General features: G+C 43.7%; 1 protein-coding gene across 17 annotated transcripts in view; it reads left to right on the top strand.

The window, feature by feature from the left end:
- The window catches only part of LOC117258460 (membrane-associated guanylate kinase, WW and PDZ domain-containing protein 1-like), a 144,932-nt gene extending 121,806 nt beyond the window's left edge, over positions 1-23,126 (top strand). For 14 of the 17 annotated variants that reach the window (XM_033629401.2, XM_033629400.2, XM_033629396.2 and 11 more), the window contains 10 exons: positions 145-400; positions 4,944-5,035; positions 5,921-6,116; positions 6,316-6,618; positions 10,780-10,983; positions 12,304-12,391; positions 12,505-12,565; positions 15,165-15,308; positions 15,433-15,571; positions 19,872-22,045. In XM_033629401.2, the coding sequence (XP_033485292.2) occupies positions 145-400; positions 4,944-5,035; positions 5,921-6,116; positions 6,316-6,618; positions 10,780-10,983; positions 12,304-12,391; positions 12,505-12,565; positions 15,165-15,308; positions 15,433-15,571; positions 19,872-20,965 (2,577 nt within the window). In that variant the 3' untranslated portion in view covers positions 20,966-22,045. Of the gene's footprint in view, positions 1-144; positions 401-4,943; positions 5,036-5,920; positions 6,117-6,315; positions 6,619-10,779; positions 10,984-12,303; positions 12,392-12,504; positions 12,566-15,164; positions 15,309-15,432; positions 15,572-16,246; positions 16,339-19,871 lie in introns of all 17 variants that reach the window. The other 3 variants (XM_033629402.2, XM_033629404.2, XM_033629395.2) reach the window with 3 other exon arrangements.
- Positions 23,127-23,334: the final 208 nt, after the last annotated feature.

The following is a 23,334-nucleotide window of genomic DNA, read 5'->3' as shown; positions in this document are numbered from 1 at the left end:
CCCTATATCTCGCCCTTATCACTGACTCACTTATCACTCTCACTTTTTTTCATCCTCTCTCTGCCCTCTACCTCCATCTTCCGCTTATATCCACCCCCATCCCTTACACACATACACCTCTCACTCTGTTTTCTCTCCACCCAGCACCAGTTAGAGAGGAAAGACAGCCAGAGCAGCTCCCAGCACAGTGTGTGCAGCCATCGCAGCACCCACACCGATTCTCCCAGCCACCCACCCTCCGCCATGCCCAGTGAGGCTGTGGCTCCCACTCCTGCTGCCCCTACCCAGCCTCTGCCAGGCCTGCCCCCTCAGGACCCTGCAGATGGCACCCTCACCCTCCAGAAGAAGCCAGACCCCTTTAAGATCTGGGCGCAGTCCAGGAGCATGTACGAGAGCCGACGTGAGTAGAATCCAGTTCTAACTTATTTCAGGCATTTGAGAGTTTTGCTGAGTTTTGAGTTTAAACCGTCAGCAAGGTTCATCACAGACCTTTTAACCTTCTATAATGGCCTGAGATCATCTGGCAGGAGATGTTTGATAGCTTAGATTCAAGGCTAAAAAAAAAAAAAAAAAAGGCTCTGAATTGTGGAATGACCTGCCCAAAGATCTGAGGCTGTTATCACATATCTTTGTAGATATATGCTTTTGTATAATGATTCAAAGGGATTTCCTAGAGGAGAGCTGGATGAGACGATAGATAACACTGTCATGTTTGTACGATAAACAGAGCCAGGCTAGATGTTTCCATCTGTTTAGGCCTTTATGCTAAGCTAAGCTAACCAACTGCGGGCTGCAGCTTCATATTTCACAGGTACCCTAACTCTGCGCAAAAATATGCCAACTCCCCAAAAACTATGATTCAACAGGTAACTGAGGAGTGGAATTATTAACTGTAATGTCCTTGATTGGATAGTTAGAGCCTTTTGATAAACTGAAGAGACATATCTGATTGATTTACTCATCAAATGTGTTTTTTCAATTGTGGGGATGTTGTACAGAGTGAAAAAAAATCACAGCTGTGTGTGCAGTTTGATCATCACAGGGCACGTCTCGGTCTTTGTATGTTTGTGTCAGTCAAAGCCTTTTTGTGTGTTTGCTAAACAACTGTGTGCGTACTGAGTCACAACTGATCCTGTGACAAAAGGTGCCTCCAAGAGAAAAGTGTCCTTGAAAACACACAAGTGCTTGCTGATGAGTGATGTGTAGGTATGTGTGTGTGTGTGTGTGCGTGTGTGTGCGTGTCAGGTGTACGCACACTGTTCCTGCCTTCCTCTCGACTGAAAAGAACTGTCAAGCACAAAAACAAAACAAAGAATAGCAGTGTGTGTGTGTGTGTGTGTGTGTGTGTGTGTGTACTTCTCTGCACATCAACCAGTGAAGGGACAAGTCATACTTCACCTTTTAAACCACATTTAAAAACTGACCACATTTACATTATCAGCAGCCAAGCAGCTTGTCTCATGGCCTGTTTAGTCACTGGAAAAACAAGAGTATCCAGAAATCCCAAACTGGAACACCAGAAAGTAGGCAGCCTCTCAGGAAGACTCCTCAATATCATTTGCAGTCATGGCCTATTCCTGCATTATTCATAGGGAAACACTGTAAGGGTGTCAAACTACTTATTTTCTGTTTCTGTGAGAAGAGACTGTGAGAAAGGGGAAGGATCTTCCAAAAATAATGGGTTCACTCGACTGTTCCGGCTGAATTACATCTTTCAGACCTCCTGTACCTGTGCTGCTGCTGATATTTAAAGGGACAATAGGACTGTATACACTGTGAAATACATCTATGTGTTGTGAAAAAGATTGCTTTGTGATCGTAGAGGGGTGACGGTTCAGGGTGGTCGCTGTGTTAGCTTGTCGCACATTGTTATTGTTGCCTGCCACACGTGCGCTTGCTGTGTATTGCAGCGTTGGTTAACAATCATGGCTGCCTGTGGAATCTAGGACTGCTGCTGATTAAATATTAACTGGGCCCGGAGAGGGCTGCTTTAAGCTGCGGCTGATTGGTATATCTGTTTGATAACCCCTGAAGGAGCTGCAGCCCCTTTTTGAGTCGGCGGGGAAAGAGGAGGAGGGGACACACACAATGAAACAAGAAAGAGAGAAGGAGACAAAGAATGACAAAGAGGCTCAGATTCTCTGGCTGTAATTTCGTCTGTATTCATGTACATGCTGCCACATACACATACACATGCACACAGTTTGTGAGTAGGTGATTCCATGCGTCCACTGAGTGCAATAGAAAAGCAATTTTTCAGTGGCAGGGCAGCGTGACTGAGAGGTGAGCTTCGGGGAATTTTGCTTCCCTCAGTGCTTCATGTCACTTGTCCCTTGATGTGGCAGACAGCCGATCCTTTTACTGTTATACCACTTTTCCCATCAAAATCAGCATGCATATGTGTATGTGTTTTAAACCATATGGTGCCAGGCAGCATTGGTCAGAAAAAATTCATAACACTCCACTGTATATATTGTCCAACGCCACCTTGCATTAAAACAGTGCGTTGAGCCTCACTGGTGGGGGCGTGTTGCTTCGTGACCCAATGAAAAATGAATCAGGAAGTCCAGTTTGAGTAAGAGATACATGAATATGAAGACTTACCAGATGCTGAAACACTGCGGTGGGTTGCAGTACAGGATTTACAACTCGGGTTAAATCTTTTGCCAGATGACCCTGCGTTTTTTGCTTGAGCCCCCATAGTCGCCAAACTGAGGTTACCTTTTTACACGCAGGGCTAATGTCGGTCTGAACGCGGCCTAATAGGCAAGACTAACCCTGAATAATGCAGTTGTTAAAGGAGCAGTGTGTAGGATCTAGTGGCATCTAAGGGTGAGGACTGCAGACTGCGTGTGGCTGAAACTTCCCGTGAGCTTCCACTTAGGCCTCTGCTGTTGGGCTCATCACAGAGGGGCTGCTAACTATGGTGCCCAACGCAAAAAGGCAACTGTCCTTACCTAGAGCCAATGTTTGGTTTGTATTGTAGAATCATGGCGGACTCTGTGGACAAGAACCTCCTCCTTCTGTAGATAAAAACGGCTCATTTTAAGGCAACAAAACCACAACAATTCTTATTTTCCGGTGATTACACACTAAAGAAAACATACTTACTATATTATATTGCATTTCAAAATTATCCCCTTTTCCCACCAAATGAGCGTGCATATATGTGTTTTTTTTTTTTACACATAGAGTATAGTGTATGCCCTCTGGTTTCTTTGCTGCTGTGTTGTGTTCAATGTCACAGATGTGCCAGAACACAGGTTAGTAAACAGTAGAAAGCAGCATGGATGCCAGTGAAAATGTTGTGGTGGTTACTCATCAGCATTGGGGTTGGCATTCATTCCCATGAAAGCTGCTCAGTGGCATGTGAACCCAAAAACAAAGCTTAATTTCTGCAGTAAATCATTGCCCAGATCTGCCGCATCGTGATGCCTATAGAGCAAGAGCACTAGAGACTTCCGCTGGCTGAGTGCCTGACCTCTTGTTTAGCCTTTCTCTGACTTGAATGGGGATAAAAATGAATAAATTGTGCGGCTCTTCTAGACTTAAGAAAGTAATTTCACAGGCTTGTGACACTCAAAAAATGTAACCTTGATTTACAGATGTCTCTTTAAGAATGTAAGTCTATGGGTAAAAATCTTTTTGGGCCCAATGGCATCACGTGACAGATCTGGATGTTATAATTCCATGTTTGGCGGCTATGGAAAATTGGCCTCAAAGCCTGCTGCTGTTCCTGGGGGCTTGTTTTCTATGTTTTAGTTCTTCAGCCTGTCTTTCACTATTTAGAACGATATTCAAATGCTGCCTGGATAGAAAAGGATGGATTTTGCGCACCAGAAAACGTGAAAATGTACTGCCTGTCAGAGCTGATGGAACTGGAGCCAGGGTACAACATTTTGTTTTGTCCTCTGACCAAATGGCCTGGGAGTGTTCACATTTTAGCTGCTGTTTAGCAAATCTACCAGCTACTTGCATATTTTACCAGCATTTGGCTAGTGTATGAAGCTAATTTTGTACCCTGGCTGGAGCCCATAAATACCCGTGACTATTGCAGAGTCATTTGTCCTGGGAATGAATGCTGACTTTAACCGTTCCCACTACAGACAAAAGCCAGATGTTTTTGGGACGTTTTTTGGTCCACTTTGATCACTACTTTATAGACAGGTCAGTGGGTGGTTATTTACAAGTTGAACCACTGCACTTAAATTCACAGCGAGCAAGTTATTGTGGGAAGTGGAGAGCTGAAGCTAATGGGTTCACTACTGGCCTTGCGTGGCAGCCGTGTAGACAGCAGGCTGTGCAAGAAGAGACGGCCTGTGCGGACTGGCCCTGTGGGTTTGAACAGACTGACACCAAATTGCCTGTGTCCTCCTCCACAGTCTGCTCTGTCCACGGCAAGATGCAAATGTGTGGGGAGCTGTGTGTGTGTGTGTGTGTGTGTGTGTGTGTGTGAGAGATGGAAAGCAGGAGAGAAACAGGCATGAGTGAAGCTACAAATCCACGTGTGCAAGAAAGGTTCAGATATAAATGGGGGCTAATAATAGGGATCGCCATTAAGCAACTTTTCAGGTCTGTGAGTGTGATGAGGTCATAGCATGAGACTTTGCAGGCTAGTTTGTGGTCTACTTGTGAGAACAAGGAGCCAATCTGATCACCGAGGCAGTGCTGAGGTGAGGGAAGGAGCAGCTGTTGATCCTGCCCACTCTCATTCTGATGCTAATTGAAAAACAAACACCTTATTGAACCGATTACACAACTGCACATGGATTTGTGATAATGACAAAAAACAGGAGACAAAACTTGTTGATTTGGAGCAACAAGCATTCAGTGACAAGCCTACATGGATGCCAATCAATCAACACTTATAGCCTGCAGGTATTTGCCGGATTTGGTGGTTGATTGCCATGGAGTCCCCTCACTGTTTCTCTTGTGTATTTCAGTGCCGGATTGCCAAGAGCAGGACATTTTCCTTTGGCGGAAGGATACGGGCTTCGGCTTCCGTATCCTGGGAGGAAACGAGCCCGGGGAGCCAGTAAGTATCTGTCTACCTTTCCATGAATAGTTAATCACAGTAGCTGATGAATTTAAAGATATACATACACACTCATACACCTCATCCATACTAGTGCTGATCATTTTAAAGCTTTGTCCTTTTTCCCAGGATGTTTCCCAGTTCTATAAGAGCTCCTCCGTTTTCTCTGACTTTCCATTTCCTCCTACTTCTATGTTTAGTCTGCCTTTAAACCGGAGTAGCAGAAAGTCCTATCACTCTGACTAACTGGAGCTGTTGCTCTCCGGAGGATCATATAGACAGCTTGTTAAGAGAAGCAAAGGCCTTACCCACAATCCCTCTGGTTGTGCACCATATATTTGTCTTTAAAGGACGGAGCAAGAGAGAGAGTGGAAGGCAGATATTGAGGAATAGAGGGAAATATAATGGCAGCAGGCTTCAGGTCTACCCCACAGGATTTGGCACTTGTTGTTTGTGCCAAAGAGGTGTTACGTGGTGGTTGTGCACTCGTTTCTGTCAGAGCTGTGTGTATACGCCCACACAGTGCCTAAAGCACACAAGCTTCTCTGCGGCCCCAATGGGCTATATTGGCCTTCTCGGTTTCTCCGAACGTCAGCCGCAAATACCTTGAAGTAATGCAAGAGTAGACTCTGAAACGCTGCTAAGTTTAACAGCTTCATTTAAAATCAGAAGGAGATAAGTCACAATGAGTCATTGCGCTCTCTCTTGGCTGGTGGTTTAATTTACTGCAGTTAAATGACTCTTAATCAGCTATAGTGCTGTATCATAATCATAAAAGCCACTGTATTCACATCACTCTGTAAGACAATACAATGAATTACAGCATTGTTTAACAAAAGTCAGTAATGCCTTACGCTGTGCATTGTGCGTGCTTTCCTTTCACAGATTTACATAGGGCACATAGTGAAGTACGGGGCAGCAGATGAGGATGGACGCCTGCGGTCGGGGGATGAGCTCATCTGTGTGGACGGCACGGCGGTGGTGGGCAAGTCTCACCAGCTGGTGGTCCAGCTGATGCAGCAGGCCGCCAAACAGGGCCATGTCAACCTCACTGTCAGACGCAAGTCCAGTGGATACGGAGGTGATGAAAGTTTTACATAAAACTTGTGCATGTGTATTCATATGTGTGTCACACACTGCCACATGCATGTTATATAAACACAATGCAGAATATCTTTAACCTTGAAACAGTTCCTGACATGAATACTTGAATCTAATGTTAATGAAATGCATGAGTAATACTTCTCCAACCACTCTCTTCTCTTCCTCCTCATTCCCAGTGTCGAAAGGGGAAGGTGACGTTCCTCCATCGCCGGCTTCCTCGCACCACAGCAGCACCCAGGCACCCAGCCTGACGGAGGGCAAACGGACCCCTCAAGGAAGCCAGAACTCACTCAACACCGTCAGCTCTGGCAGCGGGTCTACGAGCGGGATAGGCAGCGGTGGTGGAGGTGGCAGCGGGAGTGCGGTGGTGCCCGCCTCCTTGCAGCCGTACGATGTGGAGATCCAGCGTGGAGAGAACGAGGGCTTCGGTTTCGTCATCGTGTCATCCGTTTCCAGGCCTGACGCCGGCACAACCTTTGGTAAGTGCAGCAGGGTGAGCTGGAGCTAGTTGAGATTGACAGGGACTTGTATTCAGTTTGACATGAGAATTTATTTTGTTTACTATAGGCTGACCCTGTTTGGCTTCAGCAAGGTTCAATTTAGACTCTAATCTGAATCAACAGTTTGATTGTTTGGGCATTTGTAATCTGTATTGCATGTTACGTGAAAAGAGTTTCTGAAGATCATTATTGCTCTTTGTGATTAATTTACTCTCTTTCTATGAGCAGCATGCACAAACAACTCTAAAACCAAGGAATATTTTGGTCTCAAAGCAATATTCTTCAAAGGTCACTAAATGACACTGAAGATAATACTTTGCTGAAAACAATTTTGAACTGTACCCCTGTTCAGTGGTATTTCTGCAGGGTTCACCAAGTTCACCAAGTTAAATTGAAGGGTTTTCAAAGACCTCTTTATTACCGCACAGTACTCATACTGTATGAGGGAGAACCAGTAAGATTTTTTTAATGTTAAAATAGAAAAATGGATTAAACATAGCCTATAAGTTTACTAGCTACTGCAGCTAGCAGTAGTGACAGTATTTGCTACAGGTCCGATTGTGCTGATTTAAAGGAAACAAATACCATGCTGTTATTTCGCCTTGCTGTTCTGTATAAAAAGGTCTGATTGCGGAATGGAGGGACAGAGTCGTTCTGCCTTTGAGCCTGAAAAGGAGGTAGTAACAGCACTGAGTCGTCATCTATGTAAAAGGGACAGCTGGCAGGATGGGACGGGTGTCACATTTTGACAATGTGTTATGTGTGTGTCCCACTGCTGGAAGATTTAAAAAGCAGCTAGCAGCAGTTAGCAGCTAACTCAAAGAAATAGAGCAGCATTCAAAAAATCCGCAGTTTGGGAGACAGTGAGGTCCAGGAGCCGATCAGAGGCCAAGATCGGCCAGCATATAACTGCGACAAAAAATGACTGTATTGCCATGTTATTCCATTGTTATTGCTTAAAAGAGCTGTGTTGTATGTTACACTCGAGGCCAACACTGCTGTGTTACACGTCACGCCCATCACGTCTCTACTGATTCTGTAAGATTTTGTATAAGGGGCTATACACATGCCGCCTGAAAACGTGAGTTTGTGCACTGGGCGCTACTTTGCATCTTTTTTTAGCCACCTTTCAAGAGCACGGTGGCAAGTTGCGTCTGAGGTTGCTAACCAGCCTTAACAAGTATTGAATTGTAGCCTATTTACCTGAAATCCCAAGTGTAGAGCTGATCTTCTTCCAGGCACTGTTTGTGTGTAGGCCTATTGTGTGTGGGACAGATGTAGAGCTCTGACAGCTCTGCGCCAAAATGATCAACTTTTCCATATTTGCCACGTTCTGATGTTTACTGAAGAAGGGAGAGATATGTGTCGGCTCTGATTGGTTGTTCATCGTCACATGACTTGCGGTGAGCGCTGCTGCAGCCACATTGACAACAATAAATTTGAGCATGTAAAAAAGCAACAAGTGTATGGCCCCCTAAAAAGCAAAGCTGGTGTAATCAAGGCTTTGTCGTGACCCTATCACGGGATCTCGGTGTTAAAAGGGGCTGATGTCTCCTGACAGCCTACAATCAGAACTGACTAATATTACTTCCACAGGCAAGAAAAATAAATATTTAAGACTTCTGCTTTTGTAATCTAAATCTAAGTCTTTTCAAGACTTGCACATACCTTGAACAATTTGATCTCAAAAAAAAACAAAAACACCTTACAGCTGATGCGTGAACAGCCCCAAGTCTTCCTCGCATACCTCCAGCAAAGAGACACAGAGTTTAAATGAACCACTGAGTAAAATGACTGATGCCATCTCCTGGCAGAATTACATATAAAAAAATACTCCTCATAGAGTTTCCCTCGCTCTATGAATAGCAGGTGAAAGGGTTTTGACAGCAGGGCACTTAATGCGACAGACCGAGGTCACAAACCTACTATCATGAGCTTAGGGATAAAGAAATCTCCTCATGTGCGGAACCCACTCCCTCAGGATCAGGCTGGCTGCAGCTTTATCACAAACACCATCATCACAGATTCATGCCTCACAGCTGCCCTCACCAATTCATTCACCATGTAATTGAAGTCTACTCAGCACACTCCATAGCTGTCTATACCATTTACGTATCACAGCAAAACAGCAGAATTGCATGTATTAAAGTTGCTCAGGCATTGATGAGGAATTGTAGATGTCCCCTCGAACAAATTTGGTATTAACCTCAGAGTGATGAATTCCAACACCAATGTCATGCCAAGGTCCTTTGTATAGTTAGCCATTATGATGATGTACTGTGGTGTGTCACGGGCAAAACACAAGAATGGATGAGATGTTAGCCACACTGACTGCCAGGGAAAATTTCATTGATCCCACAGGCTAATGGTGTTACTCTCTAAAATGCAAGAATTAATGTGTTATTTATAGTGACACCAGTGCTTGTCAACAACCTTGTCTAAACGCCTTCTAGTCTTTTGAGGTTCCTGTTTTTGCTGCTGCCTCACTGCGCTCCCCTGCTCTGCTCCGTCACTATTCCTCTTGGGACGGTGAGATGAATGGACTTAATGCTTTCATGTGCTGATCTGGGATTGTGCTATAGCATCCTGCGCTCACTCTCCTAATGGATTCCAACCATGTGGGACACAAGCTGAAATCTGACAGAGGGATGTGTATTACTAAAAAAAAAAAAAACACAACATAGCTCTGAGGATTCTTCCAGGGTGTTTGTCAGTCCTGGAGAGAACAAAGCGGTTTCAGTGGATTCAATCTCCCATACATCATGGACACATAAACCATTTTTCTCCAGTCCAGCAGGGCCCATCCCCCCCTCCTCATCCCCTCCTACTATGACCTGGGGATGGTGATGTGTTTAGCAGATTGGGTATTAAATCCCCGGTACTTGCCACACCCTGTAATGTCCCACATCTCATTATTTAGATAGAGTGACAGGATGCAAGTACATTTTTCACTGGAGACAGAGACAGGGTAGCTGCCGAGTGAGGTGATGTAATAAATATGGATGATGCAAAAATACTGGATGGAAGACGGGGGGAGTGCAGGGAGGAGGAGCAGAGATAAAGGGAGTGAGATGGAGGGAGGCCGGTGAGGAGCACAGGAGATCCCTAGGGTCTGTTCAGAGTTTCTGTGTAAACAAGATGTGCAGTATTGAACACTGTCACTCAGGTGCAGAATGTATTTCTTGCAGTCCTTGCATTGGCCACACAACTAGTGCCATATATAAGCATTAGGCTGCATATCACCTCAGATTGCTCCTCTTTAGGAATCCTTATTTTCTGAGCCGATCAAGATCCCACAACCCAATTATCTTAACGTCTTATAGTGTAGCAGCGATTGTGTGCTCATTGATCCCTGGCAGGGACGTGTAGCCATGATGCTGTGACCAGTGTATTGATAAGCTGTCGAACCTTAGCCACTGTGGACTCTGACCAGTGGCATATGATTCGCAGCCCATTGACTGATTCATCAGGCGATGGGGGCCGAGAGATTCTGCATATTCCCCACTGAGCTCATGAATTTTGTTTTTTAACCATATAGAGTTTTAACGAGAGCTGTGACTAATGGTGGTTTTCATTGTTGATTAATCTGTCAGTCATTTTCTCAAATATTCGATTAGATGTTTCGTCTATAAAATGTCCCAAAAAGGTGAAAAATGTTGGTCAGTGTTTCCCAAAGCCCGAGATGACGTTCTCAAATGTCTTGTTTCATCCAGAACCCAAAGACATTCAGTTTACTGTCATAAAGAAACCAGAAAATATTCACATTTAAGAGGAGAGAATTTAGATTTTTCTTTAAAATTACAGACAGAAACAGACATAACAAACAGATTAATCAATTACAAAATTACCTGGCAATTAATGTAAGCTAAAAGTTGACAGTGAATCTGTTACCAGTTGCAGCTCGGATTTTAACAACAATCTCTGAGGCATCTAGTATTTCGCATGTGTACTGATCGCAACATGTTTAATCGGTTTGTGATTTGGATAATTGACCTTTCTTCTCTCCTCTCTCTCTCTGTTTTTTTCTGTCTTTTCCTTTTAATAAAATCAATACAACCAATCAATCAAAATAATCAACATGCACTCTTTCTCACACACAATATACACACAAACAAACGTACATGTATGTTAACACAAAAGCTGGAAATGCTTGTGTGGCCATGCCCCACAAAATAGGGCGCATCATCGAGGGCAGCCCGGCGGACCGCTGCGGGAAGCTGAAAGTCGGGGACCGGATATTGGCTGTTAACGGCTGCTCCATCACCAACAAGTCGCACTCGGACATCGTTAACCTGATCAAGGAAGCCGGGAACACAGTCTCACTCAGGATCATCCCGGGTGATGGTAAGCCTTTTCGCTTCCAGCCTCACATGGCTGTTTCATAATGCAGCATGACGTGACTTATTCATGGATGTGGTGGGAAGGAAAGGGCACCGCTGCTCTTCACAGGCAAGAGCACTTTTCATCAGGGTGTGAACCCTGGTATGTCAGCAAGTGAGTCACTGAGTAGGAGTAAGGTGAAGTTGCCCCCAGAAACTACTGTAGCACTTCCACAAGACTTCTCAATCTTTATGCTTCTTTGTTTATTTCCTTCGCCGGATATCTCACCATGTGCAATATCTTAGCAGTTTGAAAGGATTAAAAACACGGCTCACATTTAATCAAGTGCTTCCTGTTGGTGTTAATCTCATCAGCTTAGTTTGGGGAAGGAAATAGAACTGCATAATATTGCAGAACAAGCAGTTTGCAACCCAAAGCTCCACATTTTGGGTGAAACATGTCAAGCGCCGTAATAAGGGTGCTTGTTAGCGGCCGAGCCACTGGTCAGCCGATGAAAACACTTGAGCAGCGTTGTACTGTAAAACCCTCAATAAGAGGCAGAAAATGAAGCTCAATTAAGGCTGGAGGTGAGAGAGGTGGGAACAAACTCACCCACACACACACACATTTACTTGTGCACAATGCAAAGTTTCCTGGTAGAAAACATGACATTGCCTTGTAATAGGGGAATGATGGCATTTATTGGTCCACCATATTCTCATTTCAAATACCATGCAAGATGTGTGTGGCTACAGCAAACTGTTCACCTCAAAAGGAAAGAGAGGTGACCCAGAGGAAGCCATATTTCTAGCAGTAATGAGGAGAGAGTGAGTAAAGGAGCCGGAGAAGAATGAGTCAGGCTGATGCTTCTGCTAAACACAGACAGAGCAGTGCTCCTGCCGGTGTCAGTGGAAACTGACACCGGCAGGAGCACTGTGTGCTGCAGTGTTCTAGCTGGTGATAAGATGGAGTTGAAGATAGGCAAGAAAAGACAGTTGTCCTTGTTTTTTTTTTATTTACCCCTCCTGGAAAAGCAGATGAAACAAAATGATGCAAGTCAAGTTTTTTTTCTTCTTTCCTGCTGTTTTTTTTTTCATTCAGTTGGGGCCAGTGTTGTCCATGAGCAAATGGCAAATGACAACATCACAGGCAGTTAGCATCAGGTTGAATAGAGCAGCCTGTGGGCGGTTCAGTGGACTCTTCTGGACAGTAACATTTTGTTCTCCAGAGTGTTTTTTGAAAACACAGCTGTGGGCAAATGCATTTAACAAAAGCAGTCACTTTATTTTAGCTCAGTTGGTTCTTTTTTTTTTTTTTACTTGATTTGTCTGCGTTTCTTTGCAGAGTCTTCCAATGCTTCTCTGCTTACTAATGCTGAGAAGATAGCTACCATCACCACCACACACACACCTCAACAGACCACAGAGTCCCGGTAGGTGATGATGCATCCATTTTTTTTAAATATGCATAAAATCAAATGTCTTTCTACATTTTCTACTGTAATGCAGCACAGTGTGTATTCATATGAGTGTCTCTGTTTTAAAGGAATAACTCAAAGTCAAAAGGAGCTCCTCCTCCTCCACCCATACAATCTCAGACAGCACAGGTAAGATAAGATGCTATCACTCCACAGTTCATGATCATCTGAATTTTACATCAATACATCAGTCACACACCATAACACACACTATATCAATAAACAGATGAAGGCTACTAATCATAAGTCTTCATAAAGCCTTTTTTGTCCAAGTTGCCAAATAATTGCACATGAATAGTGACAGAAACAGTGGTGTAAAGGAGAGAAGTTCAGTTAGCCCTCCCTAAGTCCCGCCCCTTTCCACACTGTGCTCTGATAAAGCCACATTTCCTCCAAGAACTTTCGGTACCTTTAGAACCAAAAGTAGCCTCTACAGACACAGTACCTCGACCCCAGGTCCATCATTGTCAAGCTTGTCCAACCTAGCAACGGTAACAACGGCGGAGGGAGGTGGGATCGGTCAATCACGTCCAATGACGGCGTGAAGTTGGTGTGAGTGTCGGAATATTGGTTTGGGGGAGTTACAGTATTTGTCAGACACAGCTTTAAATTCCAACATTGGAAATGTGTGGGGGGATGCAGTTCCTGAAGCTATTCAACCATCAACCATCCTACAAGCAGTTCTGATTAAGCATACTAGCAGCTTAAAGGCCCATGTGCGTCAAAACTAAGATTAGCATTTATACATAACATATATGCAGGAATAGCTACTTTCCCCCACACTCTGACACTGAGTGTTTGAAAAGTGAACACAAGTGTCAAAGCTCAGTGTCATTGCAATTCACATAACCAGTGTTTACCAGTAGAGAGAAAAAGAGACAAAGGTCAAAAATCTCTGACCAGTGTATTCAAAGAAAAATGTCCATCAGTATAACATGAAGTACCAATTCATGCAATCCATTAAAAAGAAGCAGTATGGTATCAAACCACTTCGGTATGGCAGAATGTTAAGTGTTTAACATCATTCTTTAAGGCCAGGAAACATGCTGCGTCCTTAACCACCTGGGAAACATGACGTTGGGCGCTGGGTGCTACTCTTGTGCCCACACTGTGCCCTTTGCCTTTCAAGGATGTGGAAGCAAGTTGCAGCTGAAGTTGCTAAGCGACCATAACCAGCACCGTATCATAGCCTACGAAGGCCCTGATCACACAGGAAGTGCTTTGCTGCGCCTGCGCCAGGCAGCCACCCCAGCACGCCCTTACGCTAACCATCCCATGTAATTAATCTTTTTCTTTCTTCACAGTAATAAGTAGCTAGTTACTAAAATGGACAGACAAAGGGAACGTGCTGTAGCTCTGGTTGAGGGTGAGAGGCTGTCAGCAAATAGTTTGTTGGGCACAGAGAAACGGAGATCTGTGTGGATACATGAGGGTGGATCACAGGGAGTACCACCAGTTGGTCCTCAATGATGGCCATTTTCAGGCATATGTTAGGATGACTCTGGGCAGTTTGACAACCTGCTGTCTATCTTTGAGCCGTACAGCTCTGAGTATCAAACAACCACTACCACCAGTTTCTCCTCCATTGTTTACCAACTGTAAACTTGATGTTGTGACATCACAGAAGGCCCGCCGCCTCTCAAATCACCCGATTGGACAACGGGAAAAAAGATGACGAAAAAAGTTGAAGCTCTGAGTTGAAGTTTTTTCAACTCAGGCAAAAACACCAGGCGCCCAGAGTGCAGAAACTCGAGGCTTGTCTTAATGCAAGAAACGCAAACAAAAAAAGCTTCATTCTCATTAAAAACAATTACAAAAAGGGGCCTCCAGCTGTTAAAACGCTTTCTGTGTGAAAGGGGGCGTAACCATAAATCCCGAATTAGGAGCTGATCTTCTTCAAGGTGCTGTTTTTTAAGTTCATATTAGGCCCAAAATGTGTATGTGGGACAGATGTAAAGCTCTGAGGACCTTGCACTAAAAGAATCAACTTTATCATAGACTGATAATTACAGAAGAAAGGCAAGATATCTATCAGCACTGACTGGCTTTTCCCGTCACATAAGATGATGTGCGCATTGCTATATTCCCAAAGTTAACTTTGTTTATCTTAGGTCCCAGTCGTTGTGCCCTGAAAAACAGGCGCTCTTGCTTTTAAGTGTGCCTTCCACATGTCTACAAACAAATCTAATTCTGTTAATGTGTAAGTTGGGGTGTCATATCTTAAAAAGTATCTCTAGTTTTCCATTACACAGAGATATCTCCCACACAACCTACCATATTCCACCTATTTTACTGTGTCTTAAAAAGTAATTATTCCCTGTATGTCTCTACGTGCATGATATAAGCAAGCTTTTTCATACTCCTCACTTGAATTGACCCCACCTATTAAAATGAGTTAGTAGTCTGATTATGACTAAAGCTGACTGTGGGAGAGACCATACTTCCGTTGGGAGGGAACTTTTGATGAGCAAGGTAAGTTTTAGGTCCAGCCCTTGTGATGCCCTTGCTTAGTGATCTGTACTCTGCTCACAGGCTCATGTGGCATTAATTATTCATGCATTCCAAGGTATTGTACTGCCATTGACATTTTGTGAGTTTTTGTGGGACATGGCTTGATTAGTCCTGAAGTTTGGACTCACCTTTTGACTCCCTCGCGCGCCATGGATTAGTCACTCTTCTTCTCTAGTCTCCTTGTGACTTTCTCTTTATCTCCTTTTTTGTCTCACAGGATGCTGAGTTCTACTCTGTGGACCTCGAGCGGGACAGTAAAGGTTTTGGCTTCAGCCTGAGGGGAGGACGGGAGTACAACATGGACCTGTATGTGCTGAGACTAGCGGAGGATGGAGCTGCTGTCAGAAATGGCAAGATGAGGGTACGAAACCAGAAGCTGAAACCTAAAAGCTGAATTTGGCGGGATAAATTTCCTCCTTGCAAACTATTGGTGAAACAAACAATCATAACTGAGCTGCGATAATAACATGGCCTCTCTGTTTTAGGTGGGAGATGAGATCCTGGAGATTAATGGTGAGAGCACAAAGAACATGAAGCATTCACGTGCCATTGAACTGATCAAGAACGGTGGTCGGAGGGCGCGGCTTGTCCTCAAACGGGGAGATGGATCTGTACCTGAATATGGTAGGTTCACATGTTGCAATATCTTCTCATTTCCCTGTAAATGACACTGCTAATGCCAGAATTGAAATCTTAATATTGTTCCAGCTGTTCACACCGCAGACCAGAATAAAGCCTCTTACCTGCTAAGTGCACCACGAGGACAAATACTCCTCTTTTAATTGATTTTTGTGGATGTTAATACTGTAAATGATAAACATTTAACAGATAGACACTTTCTGACCCATGAATTTAAAGCGACCTGTCATACTTTAGGTGTAAGATTGAACTGTCAGATATTATTGATCAATGGAGGAATGGTTGCCACAAAAAGCTTGTTCAGTGATTTATACTCTATAGGATCTGTAGCACGGATGTTTTACAGCTGAAGTAGTATTCCCTCCCAAGAGCTGTATGCTCTGCTGATGGATTATTCCTTTCATAGTTTAAGTCATATTGTTGTATTTTTCAGCATTATTTTCTGGGGTTTAATTTTCTGGCTCTTTTCCCCTCTCAGTTGGATTTGTGATACTGTATAAAGTGTGATATTGTTTTGTCTTACACAACAAAGCCCTTCTTCTCTCTATTAAGATGCACTGTAAAACAGCCTCTTGTCTGTTTTATTTGTTTTCTCCTCTCTATTCCGTTTTCTTTCTCTCTGATTGTCTCTTGTCGCTGGGCTCTTCCTCCTCTCTCCAGCGATGATGGCTCCTCATCTCGCTGTTGGTACAATGAGGAATGACAAGATGGGAGAGCCCTGTTTCTACCTAATGGGCCAAAATCAGACCACGGTTTGTAGCCAAAAGTCTGTCCCAATCCACGCTCCCCGCCATCTTTTTCCTTTCAATTTTTATCCACCCTTCCTTTCAGCTCATCCCTACCCGAATCCCACTTTGTGTGTGTTTGCGCGCGGGTTTGTTGACATAGTGTGCATGCTTTATGTCTTGTCATGCCTGAATTAAACTTAACTTCTGTGGATCCGTACTAGGGCTGCACGATTAATTGTTAGAAGATTGCGATCTCGACTCAGGCATCTAACTTTTGAGAGGCAAGGATTCTGCTATTTTTTCTTTGAAGAGTTGCATATTTAGAGTGAGATGTCACAATTTGTCCCTGTTGCGGTACACACAAATGCACTTCAAGGCTGACGGACTCTTCCTGAACCTACCAGTTCGCTAACACACAACCAATCAAATTAGCCACAAATAAGAATAAGAATTTATATAGGAATTGTGCAAATTTGCAGGAAAGCCCAATCAGTCTTTTTTCACCATTGGCAGTATAAAAACAAAATCAGGGAGTGCAGCAAAATGCCGCCTCCCTACTTCTGTTTATACAGAATGTGCCTTTTTCGGGGCAATGGGGGGGGGGGTGTGAGCAAGTATAGCAAGTGTAGCTCAGCGTGTGACGTAAACAGTGACTTGCTCCAAGGGAAGTCGCGGCTGGTCAGTCCTTCGGCGATTCTCTCATAAGTCAGCCTGTTCTTCACCGTCCCTGTCATCTGACGGTTAATGGCCTCTTGGTTTGCAAGGGCAAGGAGGGCGCGCAATTCTTTGTCTCGCCAGTTGCTCATCTTTACAGTGTTTGTCAGGTTTGCGTTTCCCTCTTGCTACTAGCTGCTCATTCCTGCTATCAGCTGTTTCCTGTTTATCTGCCGCCAGTGGCTCGCACGTGCAGCGTCACCAACAGCTCCTCCCACAAGTCATCAACAGCCCCTCCCATGGTGGAAGGCCACCTCGGTCCGTTTAAACTAAAAGGGTTCCGCCAATGTGACGGAAAATTGGGCACCTCGGATCGACTCGCCAATCCAGCTCTGTGTGTATAAACGCTTGCAGCTGGCCGGCAAAACAGCCCAACATTCACCGAAAATCTGGCAGTGTAAGAGGGGCTTAAGACATCAACCTAGCTAGCTGGCGTAATTCACAGTAAACCTTTCACTGTAAGCACTGGTGAAATGATGTAAATCTCATGGTGTAAAGCAAATTAGTTGACCAGAAAGTGCACTAGCCCCATAGAAAGCTGTATATCGCCAGTAAGAGTGAATCATCTACCAGTCATTCTATTATAATAGGCCCGTTTCCACCGCAGGAACTTCGGGGTAATTTTACGGGGCCAGGGCCGTTGGTGCGTGTCTCCGCCGCAGGAACCACCCCCGAAGGATAGAGTTCCGGAACTTTTAGAGGGGCTAAACAAGTCCCTGCCTCGCCTCGGAGTAGGTACTCAGAACGGCCCCAAAAGACTCCTGGCTGGGGCTTGGGATTTACTTGGTGCTGATTGGATATACTCATGGAGGGATGTGATGTCAACAGAAAGCAACAAAATAGCCGGCATTTTTAAAACTCAGCAGACAAGGGTTAGCTCGTTCATATAGCTTCCGCCGCCGTGTATAAAAACTCACTAAATGGCCCGTGAAAAAAATATTTTTTCCAGCGGATATCTTAGTTACAACATGATTGAGCTAGCAAAGCAGTTTTGTGTTGATATGTGTGGTATGTATTCAGTTTTGGGAAATCACGATGTCTAGAAAGCATCAGTGGCTGCCGCTAACAGCAGCAAAGCTAACATCAGGACGTCATCTGTTAAAAGCCTCCCGTTGCCGGATACAACATGAAACTACTCCAGTTAGCTCAATCATGTTGTAACTAAGACATCCGCTGAAATTTTTTTTTTTTTTCACGGGCCATTTAGTGAGTTATTACAGACACCGCTAAGGGCTAACAGCTGACGGCGTCCCTACGTTGCCCCGGTAAATGGTCGCGCAACGATTACGTCACATCCAGAGCCCGTAACTTTACAGGAACCTTCCTCCTACTCCGCTCTCTCAGTGGAGACACGGCGGTTGAGAGGGCCGAGCGAGAGGACGTTCCTGTAGTAGTTCCTGCCCCCCAAATAGTACCAGGAACTTCTTCAGTGGAAACGGGCCTAATACTGTTGTTCACTAATGTGCATTGCACTGATCAAACGATCTTCATCACACTAATTGAGTGCCAGAGTCCAAGAATAATAGGTATAAAAACACAGTTGCTTAAGTGCTGTTATAAATGTTAATTTTCTATGCACTGATTCCAAAGCATGCAGGTGTTTTCGTGATAGCCCCACAAAAACTGAAGTCAGACTTTTTCAATGCCACTCGTAATTAAATAAAGACTGATTTTACAAAAACCAAAAAAACGTGCCTTGATTCAAAACTTTCTGTATTATACACACCGTGCCTCATATGCATTGCCTCGTACTGGTTTTAGCTACACAGCAAAGTCTTAGTTAAGTCTTAGTCTTAGTTTGCTAGCAGACCGTGGATCCTCTGCTGTCATTGTTTTCAGTTTATTGGCCCTGAGCAGTGGAAAATAAATCAATAACACAACAACAGTAGTTAGTAAAATATTAATCGTGTTATGTTTTGAACATACGTGATGCATTTCACCAGCTCTTACGGCTGAATCAGGGCTTGAGCATCAAATGCAATTGTTTTCTGTTACGAGGTTTGCTGTTCTTGACCATGTTGGTATTAATATAGGCCTATGTGCTTGCTTGGTTTCTTTGTAGGACACTTTAACGGTTTAGAAATGTGGTAGTACAAATGGCAATCGTTTGTTTTAGTTACTGATTAAAACACTTTTCCTTAGAATTGTGAAGTTTTGACAAAAAATAAACCGTGATTCTCATTTTATCAAGAATCGTGCAGCCCTAATCTATACACGTACAGACCCTCCCGCTCCGCCAGTCCCACGCCAGATATTTTTACTGGGACTAATTTAATGCCACCTCACATGCTGCTGCCATAGCAACCTGTCTCTTATTTGGCAGACCTGCAGCTAAACACACATTTGTTTTTTTGCTGTTGGTTTGTTCTTCCCAATGATGCACACTGAGTTGTTCACCATTTTGTTTTGAATGATTTCCTAGGTGCCTGCTGTGTCATTGATAACCCCTGCCCTACACTTGCCAATGTGTTGCACCTGCTGTTGTTGCTGACATCACCTTGTGTCTCAGCCCGCAGCCCTATAGAGAAAACATATTGAAGTGATTTATCACTTCAATGCATTTTATGTGTATAGATGTAAATCATAATGTTACATCAATTTAAATTAGCCGATTGTTTCTAGGGGTGTAAACGGCTTATGAAATAGCACATGTTTGCATGATTTCCATAAATCTCTGCATTGACTTCCTGTCATGTCAATGCAAGAGCTCACATGAACCAACAAGGAAAGTTATGTTTGCTGAACACAATAAACATCACGTTCTTGATGTAAACCTATTATTAAACCTTCTTATAAGGTATTTCTAGTCAACAAGCTTCTTTTTCCTTTTTCCTCTCCTGCAGACGGCAGCAGTGACGGGCACACTCCCACACCCGGGGCACAAAACACTCCGGAAGTGAGAACGCTGCCACCTAACAGCCGATATCACACCTCATTGGAGTCCAGTTATCCACCAGACCTTCACAAACCATCACGCCAGGAGGAGGCTGCGCGTGGCCGAGACAGGGACAGGGCTGGGTCAGATCAGATAGACTACCAAGGCCGGCAATTTAACCCCCACCATCATCACACCTGGAATAACAATCACAGTCAAAGTACCCCCAGACAGCAGTCTCCAGATAACAGTATCAGCAGTAGCAGTGGCAACAAGAAGAGCCGAGGCCGCAAAGTCAAGAAGTCCGAGTCGGAGAGCGGCATCTCTAAACTCCTAAAGACTCTGAGGAAAGACAGCTCGGGGAAGAAGGCCGCAGCTGCCGAGAAACTGAGGGGGCGAGAGCTCTCAGGCAGCAGTTCTACTTTGGACGGGAGGTTTCGTCAGCAGCGCCGCGGCTCCCTTGACCGCTCACCAACCCGAAAACGCGCTTCGTCTCCTGATCGTCGGCGGGCCAAGTCGATGGACCGCAGGGCAGAGCGGGCCCATCGGGACCGCACACCTGAGAGGGAGTATGATGATGGCGGGTTCCTCGCAGTCACCCCTGAACGCAAGTTCTATGAGCGGAGGCTCCTCAAGGACTCACAGATGGCTGGGCGAGTCAGGGAGGCCACAACCCCCGAGCGCACCAACAACAACGGAGATTCCTTGTCTCTTTCCAGGGGCCGTACATATAACAGAGCCACAAAGAACGGCAACCTCCTGAGAGACTCTTCCTCAGAGAGGAGGGAGGAGAGATATCTGATTAACGGGACACCGGAGCGACGATACCGAGTGGAGCGGGACTCTTCCCCTGACAGCAACTACAGCCGGGATGAGCTGAACTATGCAGCAGCACCCAGACTGAAGGATTACTATGGCATGATGAAGAACAACGCTGCACACAACAATGCTGCCTACAACAACACAGGCCATAACAATAACACAGTTGGCCACAGCCCAAACCAGCTCCCTGAGCCCAAGAGAAGGCTGTACAAAGAAAGCCCCAAAGACCTCAGCATCTAGAGCAGAGATCCCCCTCGCCACTCTCCTCTATCTGTAAAAACTATGTACCATACACTGGAATTGGACTTCTGAGGATACTAACTCTTGTGCTTTATTTGGTCGAATGGTTTATTGATTGATTTGATTGACTTAACTACTTGTGATCCCATCCAGAGATTCATGAAACAGCAGGAGTACAATCCTATCAGTTCATACTGGTTGTTTTGTCATTGTTATAGTTATTTTGAACATAACAGAGGTTGTTGTACTATAGTAAAGGTATTGTATGTGCCTGCATATGAAATCAGTGATATTGCTTTTTGTAGGCATTGCTGAATCTAAATATTTGTTCCCTCAGAGGTATGAAACTTGCTTCCAGTTGTGGTATCTTCTAACTACTAAGCTTGTTTTCAACTTGTTTTTAGATGTTTTTTCCATTCCTGAATTGCTTTACTGAACAAACTATAGCACAAGACACTGATGGTTCATAAGAGCTGTGAAAGTCACAGACTGAAGGCAAAAATCTAAATTTAAGATCTGATGGTAAACGTAGAGTAATAATTAAATAAATAATATATGACTTTTTTGCATTTGCTCACTATTTATTTTTTAATTTGGCACATATCTTGAGCAAGCTTCATTAAATCCTGGAGGACCAAGATAGAAGTACACACTGTACCTGGGAAAGCATGCTGTACCCTTACTTGTGTTGCATCCTTGAAATGTGTGGCAGCTCACCCTCCTTTGCCTAAACACACCCACACACTACCGATATTAATAAAGAGATCAGATAACTGATGAGAAAATTGGCAACGGTGTAATTAGTTTCTCCCTCAGAGAAGGATTATAAAAATAACTTGAATGCTCACTTTGTTCCTCAGTGTGTTACTGATGTAGCACAGAAACCTGACTCACTTTTAACTAAAGGCAAAACAGCTCTGGTTGATTCTCTGTTGCGGGAAAATGAGAGATATCTAAATTTGTTGCTCATTAAATTTTCAATTTAGTACTTTAGATGAGTCTGCAAAATGCCACAATACCAGCTTAAAGCTGCCATAAAATATGATTTTTCAAATATGCCAAAAAAAAAATTAAAACAAATGTGTAAATTATCCCTGTGCAAGATGCATGTGTAAAATTTAAGTGTAGTTTAACCACTTTATCCGATAGGTCTGAGCGAGAATTATCGATAAGGAACATGCACTGTAATACCACAGTAATAATTAGCCCTGTCCTCATGTTGATGATAACCACATTTGCGCACCGACCACCTCCTGGGTCCTGACACAAGAGCTGATGTGTTTTCTTGTGTTGGTAATATACGGAGAGTCCCGGTACAGGAGACGACCAATCTGCCATGCTGAGCCATGCTGTCATGCCACTGGAGTCTGACTGCTGCTTTATAATGTGTTTTGTGTGTATTCTCTGTTTTATGTTTCATTGAAGAACTAAAATATATTGGATAAACCACAACAAATGCATTGTTTGATCACTGTTGTCGCCATGGTACTGTATTAACAAAAAAGGACAAAAAAAAGAAGAAAAAAAAAACACATTTAAGAAGTTAACTTGTTGGCCATCACCTGTAAAGATTTTTCCAGTGTAACTATTAGGAACCTGTCAAGGAATAAAATGTTGCCTTTTTCTTGTACAAAAGAGAAATTTATGAAAAACCTCAGCAGTGAGGAATGTGATATTGTGTTTATATCTCTGAAATGGACCTGATGATTTATGGGAAATATGTTGATTTACTCTGGATCAGGTATGTAAAGACATTTTAAAATGAAAGACTGTATTTGGTCAATCAGAAACTGTTTGATGGTTTGAATCTCTCTCGATGGTTAGCCTGCCTTTGTATTATAAAGCACTTGTATGCAGTCTGTGTTCTTCAAGCATTATTTCTTGCAATGTGCTCCGGACATAATGCTGTCTCTGTGTTGATAAAAGCAGTACATGTATATGGGCCAATCTTTTTTTATAAAACTATGCATATATAAATACTACATTGTTCATAGCTTTATTTGACCCATGAAGCTATACATAACATTAGTCTAAGTACAAGTAGATGTGGACTTATCCAGCTTCTTTCCTTGAGATGGATTACAATGTATATGTAGCTATCAAAAGAAGTCTGTGAATGCTATTTTTATTATCAAATAAAGTTTTCCATACAAATTCAAAAGAATTTTCATATTTCTGCACAGGCGTTTCTTCAGTAATGTCCCTGGAGAGGCTTTGAAGTTTGTACGCTTTTTTTGATCTCTGGTGTGTCAGTCGTCACACTATGTTTTAATATGCAGCTTTGAAGACTTTGTTTTATTGAAGACCGACACTGGAGGAAAATGTACTACATTTAATAGCAACTGTACAATGACTCAAACACAAAAATC

This window comes from Epinephelus lanceolatus, chromosome 8 (assembly GCF_041903045.1).
Source record: "Epinephelus lanceolatus isolate andai-2023 chromosome 8, ASM4190304v1, whole genome shotgun sequence".
Taxonomy (NCBI): Eukaryota; Metazoa; Chordata; class Actinopteri; order Perciformes; family Serranidae; genus Epinephelus; species Epinephelus lanceolatus.
This window is presented reverse-complemented; position numbering and strand designations above follow the sequence as displayed.